We start from the raw sequence: 13096 nt of genomic DNA on the forward strand, positions 1-13096 counted from the left end.
CCTCTGTACTGGTAGCAAACCTTGGTGTTCTGCTACTTATTTGGAGTCCACTTGGCCTACTGTTTGTTATCGGCCACATGATTGTGGTTTTACCAGGTCGATGGATACAACTCGGTTCTCCTTTTTACCAGCAAGTGGCGATAGTACAACTGATCTTGTCCCGTTGACAGACAAGACAGGAACTGCTTTTCTGTAAGAAGGCCCAAATTCCTTCTTTACCGCGATCTTTTCTCTGACTAGATCCCCGACTTTTGGAATCCAGACAGGTCTTGCTGGGACAGGTGGTGGTTCTTCAGTGGTTGTTGGCTGTTGTTTCAATTTTATGTTGCTCAGGTCTTTTCTTGTTTTGTTTAAGTCCTGCAAAATAGCCAAACGGTCTTTGATATCAAAGCTTTTTTCTTTCACCACTGAAGTCTGACTATCAATGTCAGAGATCAACATCCTAGTTCCAAATAATAATTCGTACGCACTGAATCCCTTCAGAGAATTTCTTGGCAAGTTATTTAGACTACGTTGGACACTTATTAGATGTTTGACCCACCCAGCTCCCGAACCTAATACCTTTGCCGTTATAGATTGCTTTATGTCACGGTTTTTTCTTTCAACAATTCCGTTCCCCTCAGGGTGAAATGGACAAGAGTACCGCAATGCCACGCCCATGCTGACCATGGCCTCCTTATAAGCTCTAGAGCTAAAGGCAGGACCGTGGTCCGAATGCAGCATGCCAATTGCGTATGTGCCGATAAAGACTCGCAAATCTTTTATAACAGCTCTGGCGTCAGCCGTTTGCTGGGGCCACATCCATATGAATCTCGTGCATGAATCCACTGCGACCAAGATATATTTATAGTTACCATCCCTTTGTAAGGGACCACAGTGGTCTAGATAAACACAGGCTAATGGTTTATCCGAGATTAGAAGGGGCGTCTGCGCTGGACGTCTCACCGTTGATACTTTCATTTTTTGACATATTTCACATTCTAGAACATAGTTCCTTGTTTGTCTTCTCATTTGTGGCCACCAGTATCTCTGTTTCAATAATGATACTGTGGCTGAGACGCCAGCATGGATAGAAGCAAGCCCTTCGTGTGCCGCTATTATTAGTCCTAACCTGTTTTCCATGTTTGGAATTGCCCTATCCCCCACTGCAGGGATTCGAGCAAAAGGAACATTGTTCGCATCAGTTATGTTTGAGTATTTTACTGGAAAGCCTTTCGGGAGTGTTTCTATCGAATCCTTTTCTGAAGCGCTGACAGCTTGTAGTATTTCGCTGTCTATTTTTGTTTTTGACCGGGTGATGGCAGCTACGGAAGCCGTTTGCACAGCTGCCTTCGCGGCCTCATCAGCCAATGAATTCCCTGCAACGTGAACGCCATCACGTTGATGACTCAGTGTATGTATCACGTGAGTCTTTGGTAGTTCTTTTTGTAAAAGAACTACTTGTTCCCAGAGCATTTTATGCTTGATTGTGCCTCCTTTTGCATCCTTAAAACCATTTTGAAGCCAGATCTGCAAGTATTCATTATAAGACTGAACGCAATAATACGAATCGCACACTATGAGTGTGGGGAATTCTCGGGGGGGCGTGGCTTAGCAAGCCACGATGGCGGCTGTGTCTTGCTGAGGCTCCGCGATCGGGCTAGCATCTTGCCCAGTTCCCGTGATCGCTGGGAGCCTCAACCTGCCCGCATCAACGCTCGGGATGCCCCCGCACACTGGGGCACCCCCCGAGTGACCAGCAATTACAACGGGCGGACAACACTAGCCGAGCTGTATCCTGCCGGGTCCGAGGGACGCCGACCCTGGAAAATGGCAGGCGCTACCTGAACCTGCGGATCTGTGAGCCGCCGAGACCCGACTCCCTGGACAGCGGTACCTGACGACGCGACCAGCAGCGGCCACAGAGGAACCTGCAAGAGGGACGACGTTGGCCCACGGAGGGGCTTGTTGCATGGCGCCTCTCTACACTCCGGAGCCCTGACACGCAAGATGGCGGCCGCCGCCCCGGGGCTCCGATGCATAGAGGCTGGACACCCACCAGACGCCTGATCGGCTCCCGAACCCGGACGGCCTGTCACCGCTAACCACGAGAGGCCGGCGTGCACGCCACCGATGCGGAGCAGACCATCCCAGGTGTCCGACGCCCTCATTGTGGGCGGTGAATGGTGGTCTCTCCCGCCCCACCCCCGGAGATCCTGACTGCGGCGCCTCAGCCTCGGACCCTTGAACCCCCGGGCGCTGGATCCCTGCACAACGGCCCCAGAGAGCTCGACCAGCCGACGACCGGGAGCCACCCCTGCGAGGGCAAAAACACCGAACGGAGCCCTCTTTCACCCCGGGGCCCCGGCTCCCAAGATGGCGGCCGCCACCCCGGGGCTCCGACGCCTCGGAGCTGTTTCCCTGCCAGAAGCCTGAATCAGCCCTCAAACCCTGACAGCTTGCCATCGCGGACTACAGGAGGGCCGCCACTCACACGGAGCTGAGCGCTTCGGAGAACCCGCCACTGCCATCGGTGAGTGCTGTGCTGCCATTTCCCCTCCTGCTCCCCGAGGATCTCAAGTCGACACCCCGGTGGCCCCTTTTCACGTCCACCCACGAGGACAGCCACAGAGCACGCTGCCACCCGACCAGAACACCCAGGTCGCACTCACATGTACGAACTGCCCAGTGAATCCGAGTGCCTGACCTTGACATGGCGCCTGTGCAGGCCTGACACCGGGAACAGCCACGAGTCCCGCTCTGGGGACGAGAGCATTCCACTTGCATTGAAGACATTGTCAGCGCCTCCCCTAGCCCACGCCACCCGACCTTGCCCTGACGGTCAACGCGGGCACTGGCCCCCGCCCCGTGGAGTGCAGAGACCCCCACACGGTCGAATCCACCGACCCCGGAAACCGCTTACCACCCTTGACGCCCTTGGTGGTGGCCCCCCGGGGTGAAACGAGCCTCGCCTTGGACCCGGAGGAACCGGAGTGGCGGACCACTCACCCACCGATACCACGTGGCGACGACCTACCACCCGCAGGACACGCGACGACCGAGGGGACACCCCCCCCTCTTCCCCTCAACAGCACCCATGGGGAAGCCGAGGAGCACCCAGGGGACGACAGTCCCGGAAACGGCTGTCGAGAAGATGCCCCCCCCCCCCAGACGAGGGCATGGACACAGTCCAATACGTCGCAAGCCGACCCTACGCTATCAACGAAGCTGGACCAGGTGCTGGCAGCAATAGAAATGTCTCGCCTCTCGATGGAGGAGAGATTGGGCACCCTGGCAACAGACATTAGCCTAATCCGAGATGAACACCGTAAACTAGCGGATAGAGTGAAGGAGGGTGAGCGGGTCGTGACTGAATTGCAACCAACGGTGCAATCGCAGGCAGCAGACATGCGGGAGATCCTACGCCGCGTGGCGACCCTGGAGGAACGCACAATGGATTTGGAGGGGCGCTCGAGACGCTGCAACATTCGCGTCCTGGGCCTACCGGAGGGGATTGAAAATTCGGACCCTCTGACCTACATGGAATCCTGGACTAAATCGTTCACCCCGGACTGTGACCGGTCGCCATACTTCTCCATCGAGAGGGCACACAGGGTCCCGGCCCGGGCGCCCAAACCTGGTCTTCCCCCGCGGCCCATGCTGGCCAAGTTTCTGCACTTCCGAGACCGGGATGCAGTGCTTCGTGCGGCCCGGACGGCGGGCCCCCTACAGGTGGAGGACCAACACGTTATGGTGTTCCCAGACTATGCCAGGGAGGTTCAACAGCGTCGATCCACGTTTCTAGAAGTCAAGAGGCGCCTCCACGCAAACGATCTTCAATATTCCCTGCTGTTCCCTGCCCGCCTCAAGGTGATCCACAAAGGGAAAGCCCTCTTCTTCGACACGGCGGCAGACGCACAGGACTGGACCGAATTTCATTGCCCGCTGATCCCTAAGCCCGGACCCCGGAAGGCGCGCAATACTGACTACAGACGGCCCAGGAAACGTGGCGCTAACCATGAGCGATCTGGCCACCCCAAGAGCCAGACGTCCTCCCCAGCGGGCTCACCCGATCTCACCCAAATCATGCAGGAACGACGAGACGCCCTGCGGGCGGTCACTGAACTACATTCGTCACCCCCGGCTTCGGACTTGGAAGGTCAGCCACACCTATTCACCCCAGAGAAAGATCGGGACAGCGATGGAACTATGTCGGGATTTGGCCCGATCTCCTCCCCCCTTGTTGTGGCACACACACTGGATGCTGCCCTAACCAGCCAACCTGTCACTTCCTCGTGAACAACTGAACTGTCACCTGACATATCCTTTTCTTGAATGCCTGTGATGATGCGCGACGTCTAGAAGCCTAGACTGCTCTACCAGATAAATGTAAGCGCCAGCGAGCGATAGATACTTCTCCTACTAGAGCCCGACCCGCGCACAGGCCCAGCAACGACACATGCTGCCACCCCCGCAAACTTCTATTGACTTTTTTCCCCTAGTGGGACACTAGTTTGGATATGCCACCCCCAGTGACGTATCCTCAGTATTGGGACGGTTACCCACCCGAAGTTCTAGTTGCTGTTCACCTCCCCAGTCCCCCCCCCACGTTTAAGGAAGCTTGGCGCGCAGGAACATATACGACACGCACACATGGGCGGCACACGGGAACTGTAGAGGTGCCCCTCCCCCAAACACGTCACCCTAGAAATGGCTGTCCCCCACTCTGACGTTAGTATCCTTACACTAAATGTACGGGGCCTACACACGCCCAGCAAGCGTTACTCTGTATACTCCTACATACGGCGCATGGCGGCCAACATAACGTTCTTACAAGAGACGCACATTAACGCTACTGAACTCATTCGCCTACAAGCCAAATGGCGAGGGACCATCTGCGCCACGCAATATTCAGCGTTCGCACGCGGCGCATTAATTTGGGTGAAACCTGGTACTCCCTTCCGGGCGCTCCGGCGAATAGTAGATAGAGAGGGCAGATACGCGCTTCTGGAGGGAATTCTTGATGAGCAAGGGGTACTTCTTGGCAGCATATACGCCCCTAATACGGATCAGGACCGGTTCTGGGATCACCTTACGGGCGTCCTGGCCCAGTTCACCACAGTCCCATGGGTGCTGGGAGGCGACTTTAACTGCACACTAGACCCCTCGCTGGACCGCTCACATCCTCCCCCCACGCACTCCCCGGCCCCCCGGCAGGCGGCCCTCTTCAAGGCATGGACCACACACTGGGCGCTCACTGATGCATGGCGACACCTACACCCACTGGCTCGCATCTACTCCTTCCACTCGATTCCACACAACCTTCGGGTCCGCCTAGACCGTTTCCTCTGCTCTGCTCTGATCCTCCCTAAGGTTACATCTACAGATTACCTGGGACGGATCCTCTCAGATCATGATGCCCACATAATACGGCTTACCTGGCGCCCCCCGCATCCACCGGTCCCCACCTGGCGCCTCCCCAGAGACTGCCTAACGGACCCGGTCTTCAGGGACGCGCACAAAACCAGCATACGCGACTACTTTATACACAATGAGAACACGACGTCATCGGTACTAGTGGAGTGGGACGCATATAAAGTGGTGGCAAGGGGAGAATGCATCAAACAGATAGTGGGGGTCCGCCGCACCTTAGAACGGTCGCTCTTAACGACGGAACAAGCTCTAGCTGCTCTCACCAAACGGCCTGACGACTCGGAGGAACACGCCGTACTTACGGCAGAGGCCAAAACGGAATATCAAACTGCCTGCGCTGACCTCCGTAAGTATAATTTCAGGGCATACGCCTCTCGGGTGCACAAAGACAGAGACAAAACCGGGGCGCTTCTGGCCTGGATGGCGAAGCAGGACACCGAAATCAAGCCGATCACGGACATTCTCAACCCGGAGGGTGTACTGGTGCAATCACAAGCTGAGATTCTCCTAGCATTCCAACGCCATTATACACGAGTGTACGAAGCCCCGGCATGCTGTACCCCGTTTACCGCGGATCAGTTCTTAGACCCTCTGACGCTGCCCACGATATTGGATTCCGACAAGCGCACGCTCGACGCCAAGATAATTCCCTCTGACATCACCCAAGCGATACGCGCCATGTCCCGAAATAAAGCACCGGGACTGGACGGCTTCCCACTAGAATACTACGCAACATTCTCTCCCCTGGTGGTTCCCCGTCTGTCACGGGTGTTCGGGGCGTCACTCCACTTGGGGAAACTGCCCCAGTCGCTGCGGGAATCCGTGATTGTCACCTTTCTTAAGCCCCACAGAGATCCGCTTCTCATGGGGTCATACCGGCCTATCACACTCCTGTCGGCTGATTGTAAGATCCTGGGGAAGATCCTAGCTGATCGTTATGCGCAGGTCATACGCCCGCTGGTCCACCCCGACCAATGCGGCTTCGTCCCCGGGAGGAATACCTCCCAGAACCTCCGCCGAGTCTTCCATATCCAAGATCAGGTACGCGACAGATTTCCCCGCGCTGCCTGCCTCATTATGGACCTGGAGAAGGCGTTTGACACCCTCACCTGGCCCTACCTATTTTCGGTCCTGCGGCGCCTTAATCTCGGCCCGACGCTCATGGCATATACCCGCCTCCTATACACCGACCTCACTACTCGAGTACGTATCGGGAAACGTATCTCACCGGCGTTTGCAGTCCGACGAGGCACAAGACAAAGTTGCCCCTTGTCGCCCCTCTTGTTCGCGCTAGCAGTCGAGCCGCTGGCGGTTCGGCTGCGTCGGGAGGGTGTGGACTGGGGAGTACCACTTGCAGACGGGACCCATTGTGTGTCCATGTACGCGGATGATCTCCTCATATATGTCCGAGACATTGAAATGGACCTAACCCCCATAGGGGCCACATTGGCGGACTTTGCAACTGCCTCGGGTCTACAAGTCAACTGGGACAAGTCCACGGTTTACCCCCTACACCCGGACCTACCCCCCCGAGACATCGACCTTGGACCACATAGGCTTTCATGGTCCACGGAAGCTCCCCGATACCTCGGCGTCCGCTTATACCATTCTCCGACGGACATCTTTGAAGGCAACCACCGCAAGGTACTCGAGAGTTTGCGCCCGACGGTAGCCTTCTGGAATAAATTACCACTGGCCCCGATTGGACGGATAGCCCTTGCTAAAATGGTGATGCTCCCCCGGCTCCTCTACCATTTCACGAACCTGCCGGTGATACCACCCAGATCCTTCTTTCGCGACGTTGATTCCCTCTTAGGAACTCTCATCTGGGGAGCAGGCCGCCACAGAGTCGCCCTGAAAACTCTACAACTCCCCACAACACAGGGGGGACTCGGAGCTCCATCCTTCGAGGCATATTTCCTCGCAGCACAGCTCCAGTGGCTGTCCTACTGGACAGCGGACCGTTACCCTCAGGAGACGGTTACTCCTACTGGTAGAATCACGACTCCGGAACTCACCCGTCTGCTCCTTCCGGGCACCAAGACACGGCGCACTTACCCCCTCCAGGTGACGATAGCGCGCCGATGTATGCTGCGGATACACCGGCTGTCCCCCGCTAGACCCCCATACTCCCCGCTGCTGCCGCTAATAGGCAGCCCCAAGCAGGATTCCTACTTTGCGGCCCCACTACTCGCCGACTGGTCCCGCTGTGGCATCACAGATCTAGAATCACTCTTCGAGGAGGGTCAGTTGAAACCGCTGGACCGCCTGGTCGCAGAATCCGGGCTCCCCCCAGGCCAATTCCTCAGGTATAGGCAACTGCTCGACGGATACCGAGCCCATTTCAATCTCCAAAATGGCGAGCCAGACACGCATCCAGTAATACATACTATCCTACATATGGGGGTGGGTCGCCACCTGGTCACATGGCTATATAAATCCATCCGGGAACTCTCATACACCCCCCTGACGACCCTACGTACCACTTGGGAAGAGGACATAGGCCGTGTTCTGCATGACTCGGAGTGGACTAAAGCTCTTGAGGCCCCTAAACGCGTCTCTAGGAACGCCCGCTTCAAAAATATTCAATATTACATATTACACAGGGCATATCTCACCCCAGCGCGATTGCAGAAGTTCTACCCCTCCACGCCATTCTTGTGCCCCAGATGCTGTTCCCCAGCTGCGAACTTCCGTCACATGTTTTGGGACTGTCCCGATCTCCAACCTTTCTGGCAGGGGGTGCACAACACACTACTGGAACTCACGGGTCTCACTACACTAGCCACCTGGGAGTCCAGTGCATTAGGCATCCTCCACATCTCTAAGCGTGAACCGGTGCATAGGCGCTTCGTGTCTTTAGCGCTCCTACTAGCCAATAGATGTATAACCATGCGCTGGCGATCCCCAGAGGGTCCCCCCATAGCACAATGGAAAGGGGCGGTTAGCAAATGGGCGGCAGCGGAGGAAGATGCTTTAAGGGAAGAAGAAGCCAAGGGCGCGCGCAAACTTCCCATCTCCATGGAATGGGCCATGCTCCTTCACAGATTCCGCCAGTCCACGCAAGCTGGAGACTCGCCTGACCCTTCCCCTCCCCCCACCCGAGAAGACCGGTAGCCTTGACCTGAAGTGAGCCACCCCAGAGTCGGACCCAGATAACCCCCCACGTCCTAGGCAACCTCTCGCATGTCCGGCCAGCCATGGGTTTCTCCCCCCCCCCCCCTTGACACCCGCCGCCATTATCTCCCTACTTAGACCCTGCTAGCGCCTACATGCTTCCCTCCCACAGTTCCGTTACCCCCCTGTTCACTGGTAACACTGTTATGTGCACGGTACAGATCCAGATTCGGCGCTGTTACGGCATGAAAGTACCAATCTGATCTTATTCATCGCCCCTATGGCGATACCGTCCCATCACCTCTCAGCCTGCAGGAGCCTTTACATGATTATAATGCACTGATTCACCGAAGTCATGTTTATGTGTACCAGTTCTATATAGCAAGAAAACGTTGCACACATAGCTGTTCGTGGCTGAATGTTGAGGCCACGTCGGCGGACTGTCTATTCTGTACTGAAATACCTTACTGCAACAATAAAAACAAATTTAAATAAAAAAATGAGTGTGGGGAATTCTCGATCGGTATTTTCAAGCGCCATATTGAATGCCAGTAGTTCAGCTCGCTGAGCTGTACAATCTCCTAGAGATTGCGTTTTAGTGAGGGTTGGTTTAAATTTCCCCTCGTGCCAGCGACCTTTAACAATCGCGCACGCAGCACTATAAGCTTGTTTACCCCCTACTGCGGGTTGTGCTGATCCGTCTGTATATATTATACAGCCGTAATGATCTAGAGGCAGAATTTCGGTCGGCGGAGGACATTCAAATTCATATTGGAGAAATTCTTGTGTTTTTAAGTTAAGATCAAATTCGTATGCCACGTCCGTTGCAGCAAGAGAATTATCCCATTGTATCCATCTCGGATGGAGCGCTTTAGCATTTGGAATGCTTGCCTTTGTTACCGCCTCTAGGGCTGGTATCGGTGTCACGATTATTATTCCTTTACCTTGTGCCAGGGCTCGTTCTTTTGCTATAGCTGTCTGTGTTGCAGTTAGAATTTTTTCCGTAGGGCTAAATTTCATTTCAGCCTTAGTGTACAAGTGTGATTTGAATGCAATTGGTACCTTTTCTCCCTCATTAGAGGTCAGGTATGTGAATCCGCATCTCCCTGGGATGACTCGAATCACAAGATTGCGTGTGTTATCACGTGTTTCTAATTTTGTTTTAATTAGCATGTCTGTTTGTAAGGATCTCAAAATTTCTGTGTGTATTTGAGTCCAATTGGATCTTTTAAAATCTGGTTTTATCAGATCATAAAGGGGTTTGACCCTTTCTGCGTAATTTACAATGTATGTTCTTCCGAAATTTAGGAAGCCTAGAATCGACTGCAGGTTTTTTAGTGTTCTAGGCGCTTGGATTACGGCACATTTCTCTAGGAAATTGTCAGCCAGGCTACACTTGATAATTCATATCCTAAGAACAGGACTGTCAGATGGGCAATTCTGGATTTTTTAAAGTTGAATTTGTAACCCTCTGCTGCGAACCCAAGTATTATGGTGTTCACTCTCTTCAAGTGAGTCTCCAAGTCATCATCTGTTAAGTAAATGTCATCGACATAAGATAATGCTTCATCATCATATATTTGTAGTAATTCTGTTACTCTCGCTGAGAATACTCCCGGGCTGTTCTTGTACCCCTGGGCTAACCGACAGAATTGTTTTTGCGTGCCATTTATTGAGAATGCAGTTAAATATCTGCTCTCTGGTGCTATGTTTTGACAAAAGAATCCATTAGAGATGTCTAATGTTGTTTTGTATTTTTTGCGCACTATGTTATTCATTAGTGCAGCACTATGTGAGTTTTGCACTGCAAAAGTTTTGCAACATGTGTTAAGGTGTCGGTAATCCAAAACTAGACGATATGAATTGTCTGGTTTGGAGACCGGAAACAAAGGGTTGTTCATTTGTGAGGTGCAAGTTTCAATCACCCCCTGGTATTCTAGCTGATCTAGTATTTCTTTTACCTGTTTTTTAGCTTCTTGCTTAATTGGGTACTGCCTTTGTGCAGTAGGTTGTGATTTTAACTGGATTTTGTGAGGAGGAGAGTCCTCATCCCATCCCACGTGATTTTTATATAAAGCAGGAGCTAGAGCCACTGCCCACTTTCTAGCAAGTGTGTATTTTTTATGAATTGGGATATGATTTGAGAAGGCAGGCATAATTACTTCTTCGCCATGAGGGCAATCCCTGACAAACTCTGGTGGCCAGTCTTTTTCAGCTAGAAGGATATCATAGCCCTTGGAGAGATTATCCCAAAATAGTCCCCTTATTTTTCTAGTCTTATCCCCCTCTATACGCAATGTTATTTCGTATATTTTGTGAGGTTTGCTAACTCTGGTGTCCGCAGTTTCCACTTGAAGATATTCATTCGTGTCCACTGTCTCCAGATGATTCATAAGGACTTTGCGAGCTATGCTCACTTCTGCTGCGCTGTCTAGCATTGTCTGAGCCCATTCCCCGTTTTTCAGTTGTGTCCTCAGAATTCTCGGCATTGTTAACTATTTTAATGCTGGCTACCTTCTTCTTTGGAAATTGTAATTTCTTTTTTAGCTGAGCAGGTTCCTTGTCTTTGGACTTGGCGTGCTCTTCTCTTTGTTCTGATCGTCCTCTTCTTTCCGATTTCTGCGAGGAAGTCTGAAAAGATTGAGAGGGACGTGTATCAATGTCTTGATATCTATCAGGTTTCTTAATATTATCCCTATTTCTAAGGTTATATCTTTTCCCAGAGGGGTCACTCTGCGGTGACCTCTGTCTTTGGTTTGGAGATTTTTCTCTTCGCCTAGGAGACCTTCCTCTGGACTGGAATTTCTTTTCTTTAGGACTGGATTGTTTATTTCCATCCCAGTTCTTTTTTGGTGATGTTGAATTATTATTAAAAAATATTTTTTCAGGACTTTCAATTAGTTGTGGTTTTACTGGTATTCCACCTAAACTATCTCTACCTAGTTCCTCATAGGATTTTTCTATGATTCTGGCAATTTCAGCTGGTTGGTCTGCTATATCTGTCTCTTTTAACCTCTGGCGGATCGCCACGTTTGCTGCTTCTCCCTTTATGTTGGCTAATAATATAGCCGAGACCTGCTTGAAGTCTTTTAGTAATTTCATACCAAGAGTTAAAGCGGGTTCTGGACCGTATTCGTCTTGAATTTGTTTTAGCACATCTGGTATTACCGAAATGGATGGAACACCGTGCGTTTTTGTGTAGATGGAAGCAAAGACTGTACCCCAAGTGTCACAGTCCTCAATGTGTGGTGCGATTCCCATTGGGAGACAGATAGTCAGAATCCTGTGCTTTTCTAGCGGGGTGGTGTCTGGAAACACCGCCTCTATTTGGGTGATTTTCTGCGCTAGCCAGAATGGTATTTGTTCCCGTTTAGTCGGTACTTTACCTAGGCAGGACTGGATGTTCTGTGGTGTAATTTTATTTGTGTTCCCCTGGTGAGGGGTCAGCTGTGGGAGTTTAATCGCTGGCTGAATTGTTGAAGTCCGCATCACATACTGGACTAATTGTCTATGTATTTTTATTAATTGTTTTAGCTGTGTTAACAGGTGTGGTGCAGACATCCCGTCGATGTCTGGATGTGGTGTGTATCCGGCTAGGACCGGCCACGTTGCTCCTGGTCTACCTAAAGGACCGAGCCTGGTGATGTGATTATTATGTTTTAGGGCGCCATTAAATAAGAGCAAATGCTCTTGAAATTTAAGTGGTACTTCCACCTCCTCGAAAGGAGTGTACATTTCAGGAGGTTCCTCTATTTTGTAATAGTGGAAGTACTTTGTTACAGGATTTGCTGCTGGAAAATGTATCCATGAATAGTATACCTCTGTCTGCCGATATTCGTGTGCCTCAATTACGAATATGACTGTACCACCTCTAGGTGTTAGTCCATTTTCTATAAGTTTTATGGTTATAGATTTCCTTTTAATGACCGGGATGAGTATTATATCCTGGTCTGCTTCCTGCATGGTAGCATCAGCTGCTGCGAGTTCAGTTGCTAATCTAACTGCCTCTCTTTCTTCATCACTGTCTCCCATTTTACTGACAGGAAGGTTATTCTGTTTGTTTGCAGATCAGGTTTCTTATGGAAACAAAGATTAGATGCACAATATTTTGGAACAGTGTATCCTTCAACGTTGACTAAACCAAGTACCATACATAGGAGTTTCCTCCTGCGAGGTTTGGCGGATATAACCTTTTACCCACTCCAGACGTCTTTGGAGTATTATGGGAGAAAGGGGTCTGAGTGAGAAAGCACGACTGAGTTACTCTAAATGTCTTACGTTAGTTTTATCGCCCTTTCCAAACGCGTTGGGCGCCATGTAGTGTAGTTCCTATTATCCCAATAGGCTCTGCGCATTGGAATAATACCTTCAATAGTATAGGCCTAGACCAGACGTTAACTAGGTCTACTACTGTCGATATTAGACTTAAAGTTTTGGGTTTGCCAGCTAGCTCAGAGTTCACTAGAAACTTTCTCGAATGTTCAGGAAGGACTTAACTTCCCTGATTAGACAAGAAGGGATTTAGTTTCTGACAACCATAGAACATGACAACTTTGCTCTCCCCTAA

General features: G+C 51.6%; 1 protein-coding gene across 1 annotated transcript in view; it reads left to right on the top strand.

Annotated features, from left to right (window-relative positions):
- Positions 1–3249: 3249 nt before the first annotated feature.
- The window catches only part of LOC144827848 (C-type lectin domain family 2 member B-like), a 71161-nt gene continuing 61314 nt past the window's right edge, over positions 3250–13096 (top strand). Inside the window, exon 1 of the mRNA XM_078686012.1 lies at positions 3250–3334. Coding sequence (XP_078542138.1) covers positions 3250–3334 — 85 coding nt within the window. The remainder of the gene's footprint in view (positions 3335–13096) is intronic.

This window comes from Lissotriton helveticus, chromosome 4_1 (assembly GCF_964261635.1).
Source record: "Lissotriton helveticus chromosome 4_1, aLisHel1.1, whole genome shotgun sequence".
NCBI classification, from domain to species: Eukaryota; Metazoa; Chordata; class Amphibia; order Caudata; family Salamandridae; genus Lissotriton; species Lissotriton helveticus.